General features: G+C 40.2%; 1 protein-coding gene across 2 annotated transcripts in view; it reads left to right on the top strand.

Annotated features, from left to right (window-relative positions):
* acad11 (acyl-CoA dehydrogenase family, member 11) overlaps positions 1 to 17,614 on the top strand; it is an 86,170-nt gene that overhangs the window by 67,936 nt on the left and 620 nt on the right. For both annotated transcript variants that reach the window (XM_034168515.1, XM_034168506.1), the window contains 5 exons: positions 11,693 to 11,778; positions 11,866 to 11,937; positions 15,267 to 15,421; positions 15,505 to 15,621; positions 15,685 to 15,794. In XM_034168515.1, coding sequence (XP_034024406.1) covers positions 11,693 to 11,778; positions 11,866 to 11,937; positions 15,267 to 15,421; positions 15,505 to 15,621; positions 15,685 to 15,794 — 540 coding nt within the window. The remainder of the gene's footprint in view (positions 1 to 11,692; positions 11,779 to 11,865; positions 11,938 to 15,266; positions 15,422 to 15,504; positions 15,622 to 15,684; positions 15,795 to 17,614) is intronic.

Consider the following 17,614-nt stretch of genomic DNA (forward strand, 5'->3'; position numbering starts at 1 on the left):
ATATTAGTAGTACTGAGTATGCGCAATAGAGTTTCTTTAGTACGTAAATCAAAAAGTTTAATAGCTGACGGCTTACAAGTGTAGAAATTAGAATATTGTGGCATAAAGGTACCACCATACATCGGATTGTGACAGTTATTTTTTAGCTTAATTGCATAGTGAAGATAACTTCTCGTATCTTAAAAGTAATGGTAATTCATTTGCCTCCACATAAAGGGACTGCATAGGAGAGGTACGAAATGCTCCTAGACAAAGTCGGAGACCTTGATTCTGAATTGGTTTCAACTTTTCAAGGTAAGAATTGTGGGCAGAGCTATAAACTGCACAACCATAATCCAGTTTAGGTGTAACTAGAGATATATAGAGGTGGAGGAGTACAATGCGATCAGCACCCCAATCCATTTTTAACACAACCTTTAGCAGGGCTAAGGCTTTAAGGCATTTTCGCCTCACTTAATATGTGACTTAAAAGTAAGTTTATTATCAAAAATTAGGCCAAGATATTTAGTCTGTTGAACTACAGGAATGATAGTGTCATTTAGTTTAACTTCAGGATCAGGGTGAACTGATCGTTTAGTACAAAAATGAACACACATAGTCTTGGTTTTAGAGAAGCGAAAACCATTCTCATCAGCCCAACTTTCAATTCTATTTAAACAATTTTGCAACACTGTTTCCATAAACAACATATTTTGTGACAAACAAGAAATATAAAAGTCATCCACAAACAAAGATCTATCAAACCCAGGACTTACCACGTCAACAATGCTATTTATCTTCAATAAGAACAGATTAACAGATAGGATGCTGCCTTGCGGAACACCCATTTCCTGAGTATGTAAATCCGAAAACGTCGACCCGAGGTGAACTCGAAACTCCCGATTGGAAAGAAAATTTCAAATGTAAATGGGCAGCCTGCCCCTCAACCCAACATTGTGAAGGTCTCTCATAATACCATACTTCCATGTAGTATCATAAGCCTTTTCAAGATCAAAGAAAATCGAGACCACATGAAGACAACGAATAATACCATCACGAATGAAAGGTTCAAGGCAAATGAGGTGATCAGTCGTGCTTCGATTTGGACGAAAACCACTTTGGAATTTGGATATCAATCCATTCTTCTCCGAGAACCAAACCAATCTGGCATTAATCATTTGTTCCATGGTTTTACAAAGACAACTGGTTAAAGAAATAGGATGATAATTTATTGGGTTAGTTGCATCCTTTCCAGATTTCGCAACAGGAATAATGGTGGCTTCACACCAAGCATCTGGAAAATCACCAGTTCTCCAGATTTTATTTAAAACATCTACTGAAACGAAGAGAGATGCTTCTGGCAGATGTTTCATGTTTCAAAAATTGATAATGGATTTCATCTGGACCAACTGCCGTATCATGGCATTTACTGAGAGAAGTTTTCAGTTCAGTTATAGTAAATGGAACATCAATCTTCTGCATTGTTTGATAAAAAGATGAGTGCCAGGCTCTCAGCTTGGTTTTTATAAACCTGAAATGTAGGAGAGTAGTGATTGGAAGATGAATTATGTCCAAATTCCTCAGCCAATAAATTCATAATGTCCTGTCTTGCTGTACATTTAACACCATTTGCTTTAGTTAAATATGCTACAGAAGAGCATACGTGTTTTCTGCTTATTTTTCTTACCACCTCCCCCACTTTATTCATGGGAGTTTTAATATTCATTTTAGAAACATAATTTGTCCAAGATTGTCGTTTATTATTCTTAATAACATTATGGGCCTTTGCCCGCATCTCGTGATATATTCGTAAACTGTCCTGTGTCGGGTATTTCCTGAATTTTCTTAAGTCCTTTTTACGGCACTTGACAGCTTCTTTACAGTCTACATTAAACCAGGGATTATGCTTACGATATTCCGTACCAGATTTTGGTATTGTATGGGTAGCTATATCAAGCAATGTGCAAGTAAATAAAATCACAGGATCCTCTGCATCCTGAAAATGTTCAACAGAAATATTGTGCGTACACTGAATTAAAAAAGAATCCCAATTTGCTTTGTGAACTTGCCATTTCGAAACCCTCTCCGGCAAAGGTTGGACAATGTCAGTAAAAATAGGGAAGTGGTCACTCCCACATTGTTCACCATGAATTTTCCATTGAAAATCCATAAAAATATTTGGTGAACAAATAGACAAATCGATAGCCATCATGGAACCAGAGGCTGGATGGAGATATGTCGGAGAATCATCATTTAAAAAACACAAATCAAAATGATTAAGTGTCAATTCGACAATGGTACCTAATCTGAGTTTCGACAGCCCCAAAGAGAGCTGTGGGCATTAAAATCCCCTACTAACAAAAATGGCACTGGAAGCTGACTGACCAGTCCGTCCAATTCAACTTGCGTAACGTCATACCTCGGTCATCAATTTTTTTTTATATAGCGCCAAATCACAACAAACAGTTGCCCCAAGGCGCCTTATATTGTAAGGCAAGGCCATACAATAATTATGTAAAACCCCAACGGTCAAAACGACCCCCTGTGAGCAAGCACTTGGCTACAGTGGGAAGGAAAAACTCCCTTTTAACAGGAAGAAACCTCCAGCAGAACCAGGCTCAGGGAGGGGCAGTCTTCTGCTGGGACTGGATGGGGCTGAGGGAGAGAACCAGGAAAAAGACATGCTGTGGAGGGGAGCAGAGATCGATCACTAATGATTAAATGCAGAGTGGTGCATACAGAGCAAAAGAGAAAGAAACAGTGCATCGTGGGAACCCCCCAGCAGTCTACGTCTATAGCAGCATAACTAAGGGATGGTTCAGGGTCACCTGATCCAGCCCTAACTATAAGCTTTAGCAAAAAGGAAAGTTTTAAGCCTAATCTTAAAAGTAGAGAGGGTGTCTGTCTCCCTGATCTGAATTGGGAGCTGGTTCCACAGGAGAGGAGCCTGAAAGCTGAAGGCTCTGCCTCCCATTCTACTCTTACAAACCCTAGGAACTACAAGTAAGCTTGCAGTCTGAGAGCGAAGCGCTCTATTGGGGTGATATGGTACTACGAGGTCCCTAAGATAAGATGGGACCTGATTATTCAAAACCTTATAAGTAAGAAGAAGAATTTTAAATTCTATTCTAGAGTTAACAGGAAGCCAATGAAGAGAGGCCAATATGGGTGAGATATGCTCTCTCCTTCTAGTCCCCGTTAGCACTCTAGCTGCAGCATTTTGAATTAACTGAAGGCTTTTTAGGGAACTTTTAGGACAACCTGATAATAATGAATTACAATAGTCCAGCCTAGAGGAAATAAATGCATGAATTAGTTTTTTCAGCATCACTCTGAGACAAGACCTTTCTAATTTTAGAGATATTGCGTAAATGCAAAAAAGCAGTCCTACATATTTGTTTAATATGTGCTTTGAATGACATATCCTGATCACAAATGACTCCAAGATTTCTCACAGTATTACTAGAGGTCAGGGTAATGCCATCCAGAGTCAGGATCTGATTAGACACCATGTTTCTAAGATTTGTGGGGCCAAGTACAATAACTTCAGTTTTATCTGAGTTTAAAAGCAGGAAATTAGAGGTCATCCATGTCTTTATGTCTGTAAGACAATCCTGCAGTTTAGCTAATTGGTGTGTGTCCTCTGGCTTCATGGATAGATAAAGCTGGGTATCATCTGCGTAACAATGAAAATGTAAACAATACCGTCTAATAATACTGCCTAAGGGAAGCATGTATAAAGTGAATAAAATTGGTCCTAGCACAGAACCTTGTGGAACTCCATAATTAACTTTAGTCTGTGAAGAAGATTCCCCATTTACATGAACAAATTGTAATCTATTAGACAAATATGATTCAAACCACCGCAGCGCAGTGCCTTTAATACCTATGGCATGCTCTAATCTCTGTAATAAAATTTTATGGTCAACAGTATCAAAAGCAGCACTGAGGTCTAACAGAACAAGCACAGAGATGAGTCCACTGTCCGAGGCCATAAGAAGATCATTTGTAACCTTCACTAATGCTGTTTCTGTACTATGATGAATTCTAAAACCTGACTGAAACTCTTCAAATAGACCATTCCTCTGCAGATGATCAGTTAGCTGTTTTACAACTACCCTTTCAAGAATTTTTGAGAGAAAAGGAAGGTTGGAGATTGACCTATAATTAGCTAAGATAGCTGGGTCAAGTGATGGCTTTTTAAGTAATGGTTTAATTACTGCCACCTTAAAAGCCTGTGGTACATAGCCAACTAACAAAGATAGATTGATCATATTTAAGATCGAAGCATTAATTAATGGTAGGGCTTCCTTGAGCAGCCTGGTAGGAATGGGGTCTAATAAACATGTTGATGGTTTGGATGAAGTAACTAATGAAAATAACTCAGACAGAACAATCGGAGAGAAAGAGTCTAACCAAATACCGGCATCACTGAAAGCAGCCAAAGATAACGATACATCTTTGGGATGGTTATGAGTAATTTTTTCTCTAATAGTTAAAATTTTGTTAGCAAAGAAAGTCATGAAGTCATTACTAGTTAAAGTTAATGGAATACTCAGCTCAATAGAGCTCTGACTCTATATCAATCAATCAATCAACTTTTTTCTTATATAGCGCCAAATCACAACAAACAGTTGCCCCAAGGCGCTCCATATTGCAAGGCAAGGCCATACAAAAACCATGAAAAACCCCAACGGTCAAAACGACCCCCCTATGAGCAAGCACTTGGCCACAGTGGGAAGGAAAAACTCCCTTTTAACAGGAAGAAACCTCCAGCAGAACCAGGCTCAGGGAGGGGCAGTCTTCTGCTGAGACTGGTTGGGGCTGAGGGAGAGAACCAGGAAAAAGACATGCCGAGAAGGGGGGCAGAGATCGATCACTAATGATTAAATGCAGAGTGATGCATACGGAGCAAAAAAAGAAAGAAACAGTGCATCATGGGAACCCCCCCACAGTCTACGTCTAAAGCAACATAACCAAGGGATGGTCCAGGGTCACCCGATCCAGCCCTAACTATAAGCCTTAGCGAAAAGGAAAGTTTTAAGCCTAATCTTAAAAGTAGAGAGGGTATCTGTCTCCCTGATCTGAATTGGGAGCTGGTTCCACAGGAGAGGAGCCTGAAAGCTGAAGGCTCTGCCTCCCATTCTACTCTTACAAACCCTAGGAACTACAAGTAAGCCCGCAGTCTGAGAGCGAAGCGCTCTAATGGGGTAATATGGTACTACGAGGTCCCTAAGATAGGATGGGACCTGATTATTCAAAACCTTATAAGTAAGAAGAAGAATTTTAAATTCTATTCTAGAATTAACAGGAAGCCAATGAAGAGAGGCCAACACGGGTGAGATATGCTCTCTCCTGCTAGTCCCCGTCAGTACTCTAGCTGCAGCATTCTGAACCAACTGAAGGCTTTTTAGGGAACTTTTAGGACAACCTGATAATAATGAATTACAATAGTCCAGCCTAGAGGAAATAAATGCATGAATTAGTTTTTCAGCATCACTCTGAGACAAGACCTTTCTGATTTTAGAGATATTGCGTAAATGCAAAAAGGCAGTCCTACATATTTGTTTAATATGCGCTTTGAATGACATATCCTGATCAAAAATAACTCCAAGATTTCTCACAGTATTACTAGAGATCAGGGAAATGCCATCCAGAGTAACGATCTGGTTAGACACCATGCTTCTAAGATTTGTGGGGCCAAGTACAATAACTTCAGTTTTATCTGAGTTTAAAAGCAGGAAATTAGAGGTCATCCATGTCTTTATGTCTGTAAGACAATCCTGCAGTTTAGCTAATTGGTGTGTATCCTCTGGCTTCATGGATAGATAAAGCTGGGTATCATCTGCGTAACAATGAAAATTTAAGCAATACCGTCTAATAATACTGCCCAAGGGAAGCATGTATAAAGTGAATAAAATTGGTCCTAGCACAGAACCTTGTGGAACTCCATAATTAACTTTAGTCTGTGAAGAAGATTCCCCATTTACATGAACAAACTGTAATCTATTAGACAAATATGATTCAAACCACCGCAGCGCAGTGCCTTTAATACCTATGACATGCTCTAATCTCTGTAATAAAATTTTATGGTCAACAGTATCAAAAGCAGCACTGAGGTCCAACAGAACAAGCACAGAGATAAGTCCACTGTCCGAAGCCATAAGAAGATCATTTGTAACCTTCACTAATGCTGTTTCTGTACTATGATGAATTCTAAAACCTGACTGAAACTCTTCAATAGACCATTCCTCTGCAGGTGATCAGTTAGCTGTTTTACAACTACCCTCTCAAGAATCTTTGAGAAAAAAGGAAGGTTGGAGATTGGCCTATAATTAGCTAAGATAGCTGGGTCAAGTGATGGCTTTTTAAGTAATGGTTTAATTACTGCCACCTTAAAGGCCTGTGGTACATAACCAACTAACAAAGATAGATTGATCATATTTAAGATTGAAGCATTAAATAATGGTAGGACTTCCTTGAGCAGCCTGGCAGGAATGGGGTCTAATAAGCATGTTGATGGTTTGGATGAAGTAACTAATGAAAATAACTCAGACAGAACAATCGGAGAGAAAGAGTCTAACCAAATACCGGCATCACTGAAAGCAGCCAAAGATAACGATACATCTTTGGGATGGTTGTGAGTAATTTTTTCTCTAATAGTCAAAATTTTGTTAGCAAAGAAAGTCATGAAGTCATCACTAGTTAAAGTTAATGGAATACTCAGCTCAATAGAGCTCTGACTCTTTATCAGCCTGGCTAGAGTGCTGAAAAGAAACCTGGGGTTGTTCTTATTTTCTTCAATTAGTGATGAGTAGAAAGATGTCCTAGCTTCACGGAGGGCTTTCTTATAGAGCAACAAACTCTTTTTCCAGGCTAAGTGAAGATCTTCTAAATTAGTGAGACGCCATTTCCTCTCCAACTTACGGGTTATCTGCTTTAAGCTACGAGTTTGTGAGTTATACCACGGAGTCAGACACTTCTGATTTAAAGCTCTCTTTTTCAGAGGAGCTACAGCATCCAAAGTCGTCTTCAATGAGGATGTAAAACTATTGACGAGATACTCTAGCTCCCTTACAGAGTTTAGGTAGCTACTCTGCTCTGTGTTGGTATATGGCATTAGAGAACATAAAGAAGGAATCATATCCTTAAACCTAGTTACAGCGCTTTCTGAAAGACTTCTAGTGTAATGAAACTTATTCCCCACTGCAGGGTAGTCCATCAGGGTAAATGTTATTAAAAAATGATCAGACAGAAGGGAGTTTTCAGGGAATACTGTTAAGTCCTCTATTTCCATACCATAAGTCAGAACAAGATCCAAAATATGATTAAAGTGGTGGGTGGACTCATTTACTTTTTGAGCAAAGCCGATAGAGTCTAATAATAGATTAAATGCAGTGTTGAGGCTGTCATTCTCAGCATCTGTGTGGATGTTAAAATCGCCCACTATAATTATCTTATCTGAGCTAAGCACTAAGTCAGACAAAAGGTCTGAAAATTCACAGAGAAACTCACAGTAACGACCAGGTGGACGATAGATAATAACAAATAAAACTGGTTTTTGGGACTTCCAATTTGGATGGACAAGACTAAGAGACAAGCTTTCAAATGAATTAAGCTCTGTCTAGGTTTTTGATTAATTAATAAGCTGGAATGGAAGATTGCTGCTAATCCTCCGCCCCGGCCCGTGCTACGAGCATTCTGACAGTTAGTGTGACTCGGGGGTGTTGACTCATTTAAACTAACATATTCATCCTGCTGTAACCAAGTTTCTGTTAGGCAGAATAAATCAATACGTTGATCAATTATTATATCATTTACCAACAGGGACTTAGAAGAAAGAGACCTAATGTTTAATAGACCACATTTAACTGTTTTAGTCTGTGGTGCAATTGAAGGTGCTATATTATTTTTTCTTTTTGAATTTTTATGCTTAAATAGATTTTTGCTAGTTATTGGTGGTCTGGGAGCAGGCACCGTCTCTACGGGGATGGGGTAATAAGGGGATGGCAGGGGGAGAGAAGCTGCAGAGAGGTGTATAAGACCACAGCTCTGCCTCCTGGTCCCAACGCTAGACAGTCACAGTTTGGAGGATCCAAAAAAATTGGCCAGATTTCTAGAAATGAGAGCTGCTCCCTCTAAAGTGGGATGGATGCCGTCTCTCCTAACAAGACCAGGTTTTCCCCAGAAGCTTTGCCAATTATCAGTGAAGCCCACCTCATTTTTTTTATATAGCGCCAAATCACAACAGAATTGCCTCCAAGTGCTTCACTCAGGTAAGGTCTAACCTTACCAACCCCCAGAGCAACAGTGGTAAGGAAAAACTCCCTCTGAGGAAGAAACCTCAAGCAGACCAGACTCAAAGGGGTGACCCACTGCTTGGGCCATGCTACAAACATAAATTACAGAACAATTCACGGACAAATATACAAGAAATGCTCTTGGCGCACAGGACAGGAGGATTGCCAACACGAATACAACTCCCATCTCTGGATGGAGCTGCACCTTAAACAGAGAGAAAAAACAGAATCTGGCATCAGAAAGACAAAAAATACTGTATAATTTGCCAGCATTAAACAACAAGAAAAACAGAGAAATACTAAGGTGATCGCCAGCCACTAGCCCTAAACTTCACTAAAAGATCCAGAATTTAGGTCAAGTTGAGGCAGCAGCCCGCTACAATTTTAAGGAGATTTTTGGCTTGACCAGGTCAGTCAACCTCAACCAGAATATCTCCCAATTTAAGTCGTTTTACCAATTTGGCAGTTCGCAGCTTATGTGGCTGTGATTGGAGAAATTCTGCACAGTGCAAGCTTTGCATTTCGCATCACTACTCTTAGCTTCATAGTGGAGTAGAGCAGAGAAGGATTTTCTTTCACCAAAACACATCAAATCCAGGCTTGCATCTCAGATGTACCTTCTGGCAATTTGTAGCTAAACTTTCAGGTCTTCTTTTTAAGAAAATCCTCTTCTATACCACTTCATCATGAAGCTGGATAACTGGTGATACAAAATGCAAAGCTTGCACTGTGCAGAATTTCTCCAGTCACAGCCACGTAAGCCTATAACTTCTCCTGGGTTGTCTGGGTGTCTTGGTGGCTTTCCTCACTCCTCTACTTCTTGCACAGTCACTCAGTTTTTGAGAACTGTCTACTCCATGCAGATTTACCACAGAGTGCCATATTGTTTGTATTTCTTTGTAATTGATGTAAATAAAGTCCAAAACATTCAGTGGCAGTTTTACCATCACAGAGCCTCGTCCACAACCACCACAAAAGACTCCAAGCTGTCATTGATGTTAAAGGGGGCAATGCACGGTATTAAAAACAGGAGTATGTAAACTTTTGATCAGGGTCATTTGGATAGTTTGTGTTGTCATTATGATTTCAAAAGAGTAAACCTAGTTGTTTGACAATAAATGGCTTCACCCAACCACTAACCATGAGTGGAAAAAAAAGTTATTGTGTTATCATTCGTATTCTCTGAAAAATGGCCAGAAAAAAAAAAAAAAAAAAACCCTTCTGCCAGGGTATGTAAACCTTCGAGCACAACTGTACTCATTATCTCACAGGAATATATCACAGTTATCTGGGAACTACTTTTTGCGCAGGAATTTGTCAAGCACGTTGGCCGTGGGCGCGTACTAACACAGAATAGACAGAAACTGTATATCGTTGTTCGGCCAAAACGAGAGCATTCATTGCCTGAGCTGGTGGCACGCGTGAGAGTATGCCACTAGTATAGACAAAAATAACTGTGCCAAGACCCTTGAGAGGACGTGATCTTGGTCTGGTCCAAGTGGTACTCGAGTGGTTCACTTGAGGAGAAAACATAAACCATTCTGATGAATCATATCGTCAAGCACAATGTGAATAACACACTTTTATTTTGCTTTAAGAAGATGCCGCATAGTGAGCCGTGGGTTGGTGTGAAGTACAGGCGCGCATCATCGAGGCTTTTCTTTCAGACAAACATAACTGCACAGCTTACGAAATACCACAACGCACAAAGTGACACAAGAGGTATTTTTAAGAATTCAGCTGTTCTCTGCAAGTATTTCACTCATCTGTAGCACAGTGCCACATTTAAAAAAATAAATAAATTAAGGAATTTGTCAGGAAGTCAGTTCAGGCTAACCCTCTGTAACATAAACGCAGTTTTTCTTTTCACACATGGTCTGTGGGGAAACAACAGTTACAGCGCTCAGGGTCCTGTGGTACGTTTTACTGGCCGCTATCCAAAAGTTTCCTTAGTGCCAATGAACCCAACAACTGGATTTGTTGTCTGGGTTGGTGTTCTTGTTTATTTTTGCACTACTATTGCTTATTTGCACATCCACATATTGCACTTTTGCAATACTTTGTTTTGGGATGGATTCTGGATTGAATATTTGACATTGTATGGGTATTGTTTTTATTGTTTTATTTTATGTTTGATTTTAGACTTTTAATTGGGTCTTATTTTCACTGTTAATATTAACTTTGTGTACCTTGTCTTTTGTGTGCTCCTGCTGCAACACTAATTTCCCTTTATGGGACAATAAAGAAATTCTGATTCTGTTCAGGATCCAGGACATTTCCGTAGTGTTGTGGTTGCCGTGAGGTGGAACACCAGCACTCAGTCCCAGATCTGACCTTTGTATATGTTGGGGGTAGTAACCCAACGGAAGCGATGGATCCTGAGGTCAAAGGTTAGATGCAGTCTTTTCCTGCAATCCAAGAGTCGTGGGTTCACACTAAAAGCTTCAAGCTAAAAGCTATCTTAAATCAGAGGTTAAGGTTAGGGTTATTGACAGTCGAGACTTTCCAGAACACGTTAGTCCCCTTTCATCATGCTGCAAATGTTCTGTGGAATTCCTGCAGTTTCTTTGATGCAGGTCAAACTCAGGTTGGGATCAGTTTGAACCTCAGACTTCTATAGGTTTAAGAGTCCATAATTTCATCCCAGAAAAAAACTATTTGATCCAAGTATCTCATGTTACGTTACACCTTCTTATACTTCCTGCTATCCCTTCATTGAATTGACAACTGTAACTGAAGAGGATGTTGACAGAATGAACTGTTGTGGAAGATTTATTCCGCTCAATACAAACAAATGTGTTGTAATTTAATCACGCAGCTGCTTTTCAAAGTGGTTTCCACTCCTGATTACTTCTAAACTCATAAAAATAAATATTTACAGTGCTGGCCCCTAGTGGACACCAATTAAAAAGGCGATTTAATCTCCAGTGAGGTTTGTGATAGGTTTGAGTTTTATAAACTAAAAATATTAAAGTATTTAAAAATCTAACAGGTGTCATACATTTTTACATTTCTCCACAAGCAGTTTGGCCTGAATTTTAGAATGTGTTTGGTGGGTTTGTACTTTACTGTGTTTTTGTAGTCATTGAGTTCAGCCTCAGAATTCTTCTCTACCAGCAGTTGTTTTTGCTTCAAGTTTTACATCATGTGAATATTGAGCTGAATATCAGTTATAAGTATGCCAGTATCCACCACACCCAAAGACAAGCTGTTACAGTTTCCCTTTATATTGCTGCAACAAGAGCACTTAAACGTGTTTGCACAGTTAATCCAGGACTACAGGTTCTCACCAACAGTGCAAGTAAAATGGAATTTCCTTGGAAAAGTGTGTGTGTGGCAGTTGTGAGATTATACATTTTAAGGGTGGTTGGTATATAATTTCCTGTTCCTTTATAATTTTGCTTGTTTTTTAGGCACAGTCAACACAGCATGATCCTGGTTCCTATGGACACACCAGGTGTAAAGCTCGTTAGGCCGCTGACCGTGTTCGGGCAGGACGGTAGGACTGACATCTTCGTGTGCTGTTGATTCATGGTTGAAGTATCAATAACTTTTTAAATCTTTTTTTTTTTTTTTTGGTACGTAGATGCGATCCATGGTGGCCATTTTGAGGTGCACTTTGAAAATGTGCGTGTTCCTCTCACCAACATTATTCTCGGTAAGATACTTGCTGTGTACAGTGCATCTGGAAAATATTCACAGCACTTCACTTTTTCCACATTATGTTGTTACAGACCAATTCCAAAATTGAGTAAATTCATTTATTTCCCTCAAAATTCTACTCACAACACCCCATAATGACAACATGAAGTGTTTTTTTTTTTTTGGCAAAATTGTTAAAAATAAAACTTAAAAAAAAAATCACATATATAAGTATTCATACCCTTTGCTCAATACTTTGTTGATGCACCTTTGGCAGCGATTACAGCCACAGGTGTTTTTGAATATGATGCCACAAGCTTGGTGCACCTACCTTTGGACAGTTTTCCCCATTTGTCTTTGCAGCACCTCAAGCTCCATCAGGCTGGATAGGGAGCGTTGGTGCACAGCCATTTTCAGATCTCTCCAGAGATGTACAATCTGATTCAAGTCTGGGCTCTGGCTGGGCCACTCAAGGACATTCAGAGTTGTCCTGAAGCCACTCCTTTGATATCTTGGTTGTGTGCTTAGGGTCATTGTCCTGCTGAAAGATGAACTGTCACCCAGTCTAAGGTCAAGAGCACTCTGGAGCAGGTTTTCATCCAGGATGTCTCTGTACATTGCTGTATTCATCTTTCCCTCAATCCTGACTAGTCTCCCAGTTCCTACTACTGAAAAACATCCCCACAGCATGATGCTGCCACCACAATGCTTCACTGCAGGGATGGTGTCTGGTTTCCTCCAAACATGATGCCTGGCATTCACATCAAAGAGTTCAGTCTTCGTCTCATCAGACCAGAGCATTTCATTTCTCATTATCTGAGAGTCCTTCATATGCCTTTTGGCAAACTCCAGGTGGGCTCCATGTGCCTTTTATTAAGGAGTGGCTTCTGTCTGGCCACTCGACCATACAGACCTGATTGTGGATTGCTCTGCAGAGGTGGTTGTCCTTCTGAAAGGTCCTGTTCTCCCCACAGAGGAATGGTGGAGCTCTGACAGTGACCATCGGGTTCTTGGCCACCTCTCTAAGGGAGGTGGCCGCTGTGCTCTGCGTATAGACAAGCGGCCACTGTGTTCATTGGGACCTTCAAAGCAGCAGAAATGTTTCTTTGCCCTTTTCGAGATTTGTGCCAGGAGACAATCCTGTCTCGGAGGTCTACAGATAATTCCTTTGACTTCATGCTTGGTTTGTGCTCTGACATGCACTGTCAGCTGTGGGACCTTATATGTATGTGCCTTTCCAAATCATGTCCAATCAACAGAATTTACCCCAGGTGGACTCCAATTAAGCTGCAGAAACACCTCAAGGATGATTTGTGGAAATTTTGAGCTTCATGGCAAAGGCTGTGAATACTTACATACAAGTGATTTCTTAGTTTATTATTTTTAATTCATTTACAAAAATCTAAAAAAAAAAACTTTTTGACATGTCATTATGGGGTATTGTGTGTAGAATTGAGGAGAAAAAAAAAAACAAAAAAACAAAACAAAAAACAAATTTCATCTATTTTGGAATAAGGCTGCAACATAAAATGTGGAAAAGTGAAAGTGCTGTGAATATTTTCCAGATGCACTGTACATCTGATTCAGACAATGTTTTAATTCTGTATGTTTAATTATTTCTCTATACACGCAAGTAGCTCTCACATATGGCCAGGTTTGTCACAGTTTTCCAGCTTGGGACAGGCTGTGAAAAATTCTTGGGGGGTAATTAGAAAAATTTATATTCAAAATTTTCAGGAGCTCCATCAAATTCCTAGTTGGCCCAGTTTGACTCATGCTCAGCGTAACACAGAAGGTGCTCTGAGTTGACTTGGGGAGTGCATGGTTTTTCCAGAGTTGTACCTTGTTACACGGGATCATCCCAGAGTGGATGCATGTTGTCTTGAGGTGGTTGGGAATTTGACACTTTAAGGAAATTACTTTTTCAGATTTGTGCCGAGTAGTGTACGTCTTCAGTGCTGAACTCACCCAGGTGAGAGATGCTTGAGGAAATCAGATGTGTTATTTAACTCAGACGTGATTTCCACCTGAACTTGATGACATGTTTTGGGCACTGTATGCATGTTCAGTAACAGTGTTGCCACAGTTACTTTGAAAAAGTAATCCAATTACTGATTACTGATTACTCTCTGAAAAAGTAACTTAGTTACTTTACTGATTACTCAATTGTAAAAGTAACTAAGTTAGATTACTAGTTATTTTTTTAGTTACTTTTCCCAGCTGTCGACAACAACCCTCTGCCACCTCAACATGACAATGATACCTGTTTTGCCAAAATTCACTTTATAGTCACCCTTTCTTGACTTCAATGAAAATTAAATACTTGTTTTATAAAAAGTAAAATAAAGACCTCTTTCTTGACCTCATATTTAACTGTTGACAGCACTGTAACAGTAAAACTTGCAATTTCGAACCTACATTTTTTATAAATGTAACTATTAAATTCTAACATTTTTCTAACATTTAAATTCTCTCTAAACATTTTACTTGTCGAAATTATTATTATTGTAAGCAATATTAGTAGTTGTAGTAAAAAACGGCTTCAAAACTGGACCTTTAATCTAGGGGTGTTGTGAGGGGGCACATCCTTGCCCCACGCCCCCATTCCATCTGGATTCGCCCCTGCTTTGGCGTTTGAGCACAAAGAATGGATTACATTTATTTATGCAGAAAACATGACCAGATTTACAGGTAAGAAAGTTTTATTGCGTTTTCACATCATGTGGTCCTCAGAAAGAGAGTTTAGGTGCATTTGAGTGGAAAATAGTGTTAGTTGTTGACACGTCGCGGAGGATCAGCTGTTTTTAATGACCAGATACAGAGCGGCTCAGCTCAGAATTCTAAATAGAGGAGGAAAAAAGTATAAAAATGTCTTTGTAAAGCTCAGTGCAGGTATGCTGATCACCGCGCTTTAAGAGGTGAGGACGAGTCGAGCAGCTGCAAAAAAAACGCGGATGAAAAGCTCACAGTTCGCTTAAAGTGGGCAGTTCAGTCGAACCCCGACCTCCTGCCCACGGACCAAGTTTAATGCTGCTATCGACCCACAATGAAAAATAATAGTAACGCACAGTGACATGGAGAAGTAACTTTAATCTGATTACTGATTTGGAAAGATTAACGCGTTAGATTACTCGTTACAAAAAAAAGTGGTCAGATTAGACTAATGCGTTACTAAGTAACGCGTTACCGGCATCACTGTTCAGTAAAAGCTACTGGACTCATATTCCTTCTTTGTTAAAATTGATTCCGAGACGCCATGATGTTTCATTGCTCCATATTCATGCATGTGGTCACTGGGCTAGCGGTTCATTTCTCCCTTTAACATGCTGCTGTGTGTTTTGTCAGGAGAGGGGAGGGGCTTTGAAATTGCTCAAGGTCGCCTTGGACCCGGCCGGCTGCACCACTGTATGAGGGCTGTTGGAATGGCTGAACGGGCTCTGGAGCTGATCTGCCAGCGGGCTGCAACCAGAAAGACATTTGGCAAAACCCTGTACCAACATGTAAGTCATGACATTTTTTGGTATGTGTGTTTTGTATCATTTTTTTTTTTAAGACAACCCCAAATGAGCATGTTGTTGTGTAGGAGGTTGTGTCTCATTGGATAGCGGAGTGCCGTATCTTGATAGACCAGACCCGCCTGCTCACTCTGCATGCTGCACATGCAGTGGACACTCTGGGCAGCCGAGGGGCTCGCAAACAGGTATTTAATTTGGTCTATAAATGTGAAGTCCTCAGCACTGATTGGTTCTTGTCTGTTCGACAGATTGCTATGATCAAGGTGGCAGCTGCACGTATGGCCTGTAAGGTGGCAGACTGTGCAATCCAGGTCCATGGCGCCGCCGGTCTGTCCATAGACTTCCCACTTGCACAGATGTGAGTTTGTCTCACACTCAGCCTACCTCAGAGTAAAAAAATAAATTACTGAAAACTAATATGGATGACAGACTAATTTTCTGTGATTCCTTCTACATTGACACTTGTACAAATCATTTATGAACTAATGTGATGCCCATTGTTGTGGATCTAGTCTCTCCACTTATGATTTTCACCCACAGATTTGGAGTAGGATGATTTCAGATGATTTCAAAATCATTTTGGGATTACTGGGAGTGCCATTGCATGGCTGACGTCATACTTGACCAGTCGTTCTGTTTTGTACAGTAACACTATCTCTAACCTTAGTGACATGAAATTTGGGGTTCCACAGGGGTCTGTCTTAGGCCCCCTGCTTTTCTCCCTTTATATAGCACCCCTAGGGCACATATTGCGGCGTTTTGGGATTACCTTTCACTGCTATGCAGATGATATTCAGTTATACATGCCGATAACTGTTGGTAATCTCGTTCACATAAAATCCTTAGAAGATTGCCTTGCAGCAGTGAGAAGTTGGATGTCTAGAAACTTCCTACTTTTAAACTATGATAAGACTAAAATGATGGTTCTTGGTCCAGTGAGACATCGGCATCAATTTGACCAGTTAACGCTCAGCCTCGGCTCGTGTGTCATACATCACACTGACAAAGTGAGGAACCTTGGGGTCATTTTTGATCCTTCGTTGTCCTTTGGCCTCCACATTAGAAATATTACTAGGACTGCGTTCTTCCACCTGCGAAACATAGCGAACATTCGTCGCATCCTGTCTATGGCTGATGCTGAGACCCTGATCCATGCATTTATTTCTTCTAGATTGGACTACGGCAATGTTCTATTTTCTGGTTTACCGCAGTCTAGCATTAGGGGTCTCCAATTGGTTCAAAATGCTGCAGCCAGACTTTTGACACGAAGCAGAAAGTTCGACCACATTACACCCATTTTGGCATCCCTTCACTGGCTTCCTGTCCCAGTGAGATCAGATTTTAAGGTTCTGCTACTAACCTATAAAATTATTCATGGACTGGCACCTCCCTACCTAGCTGCCCTAATTAAACCTTATGTACCGGCCCGGGCTTTACGTTCTCAGGGTGCAGGACTACTTTGTGTCCAAAGGGTGAATAAGAAGTCTGCGGGTCACAGAGCTTTCTCTTATTGTGCCCCTGTTCTGTGGAATGATCTCCCTGCGTCAATAAAACAGTCAGATTCTGTGGAGACTTTCAAGTCCAGACTTAAGATGCACTTATTTTCCCTTTCATATGGCTAGCATACTGGTACAGTTTTGTTTTACACTTTTTACTCTTTTAATTAATTTATTAGTAATAGCAGCAGGCCGCGGTCTCACCTTTACCTAAATTCTGGGTCTTTTAGTGAAGTTTAGGGCTAGTGGCCGGTGATCACCTTAGTATTTCTCTGTTTTTATTGTTGTTTAATGTTGGCAAATTATACAGTATTTTTTTTTTTTTGTCTTTCTGATGCCTGATTCTGTTTTTTCTTTCTGTTTAAGGTGCAGCTCCATCCAGAGATGGGAGTTGTATTCGTGTTGGCAATCCTCCTGTCCTGTGCGCCAATAGCATTTCTTGTATATTCGTCACCCCTTTGAGTCTGGTCTGCTTGAGGTTTCTTCCTCAGAGGGAGTTTTTCCCTTATCACTGTTGCTCTGGGGGTTGGTAAGGTTAGACCTTACCTGTGTGAAGCACTTTGAGGCAACTCTTTTGTGATTTGGCGCTTTATAAATGAAAATAAATTGAAATTCGGTTATTTAATGTACTCTTTAAAACCACACCATCACTGAGTAACAGCTATCAACTATCTCTCTTCAG

This window comes from Thalassophryne amazonica, chromosome 1 (assembly GCF_902500255.1).
Source record: "Thalassophryne amazonica chromosome 1, fThaAma1.1, whole genome shotgun sequence".
Lineage (NCBI taxonomy): Eukaryota > Metazoa > Chordata > Actinopteri > Batrachoidiformes > Batrachoididae > Thalassophryne > Thalassophryne amazonica.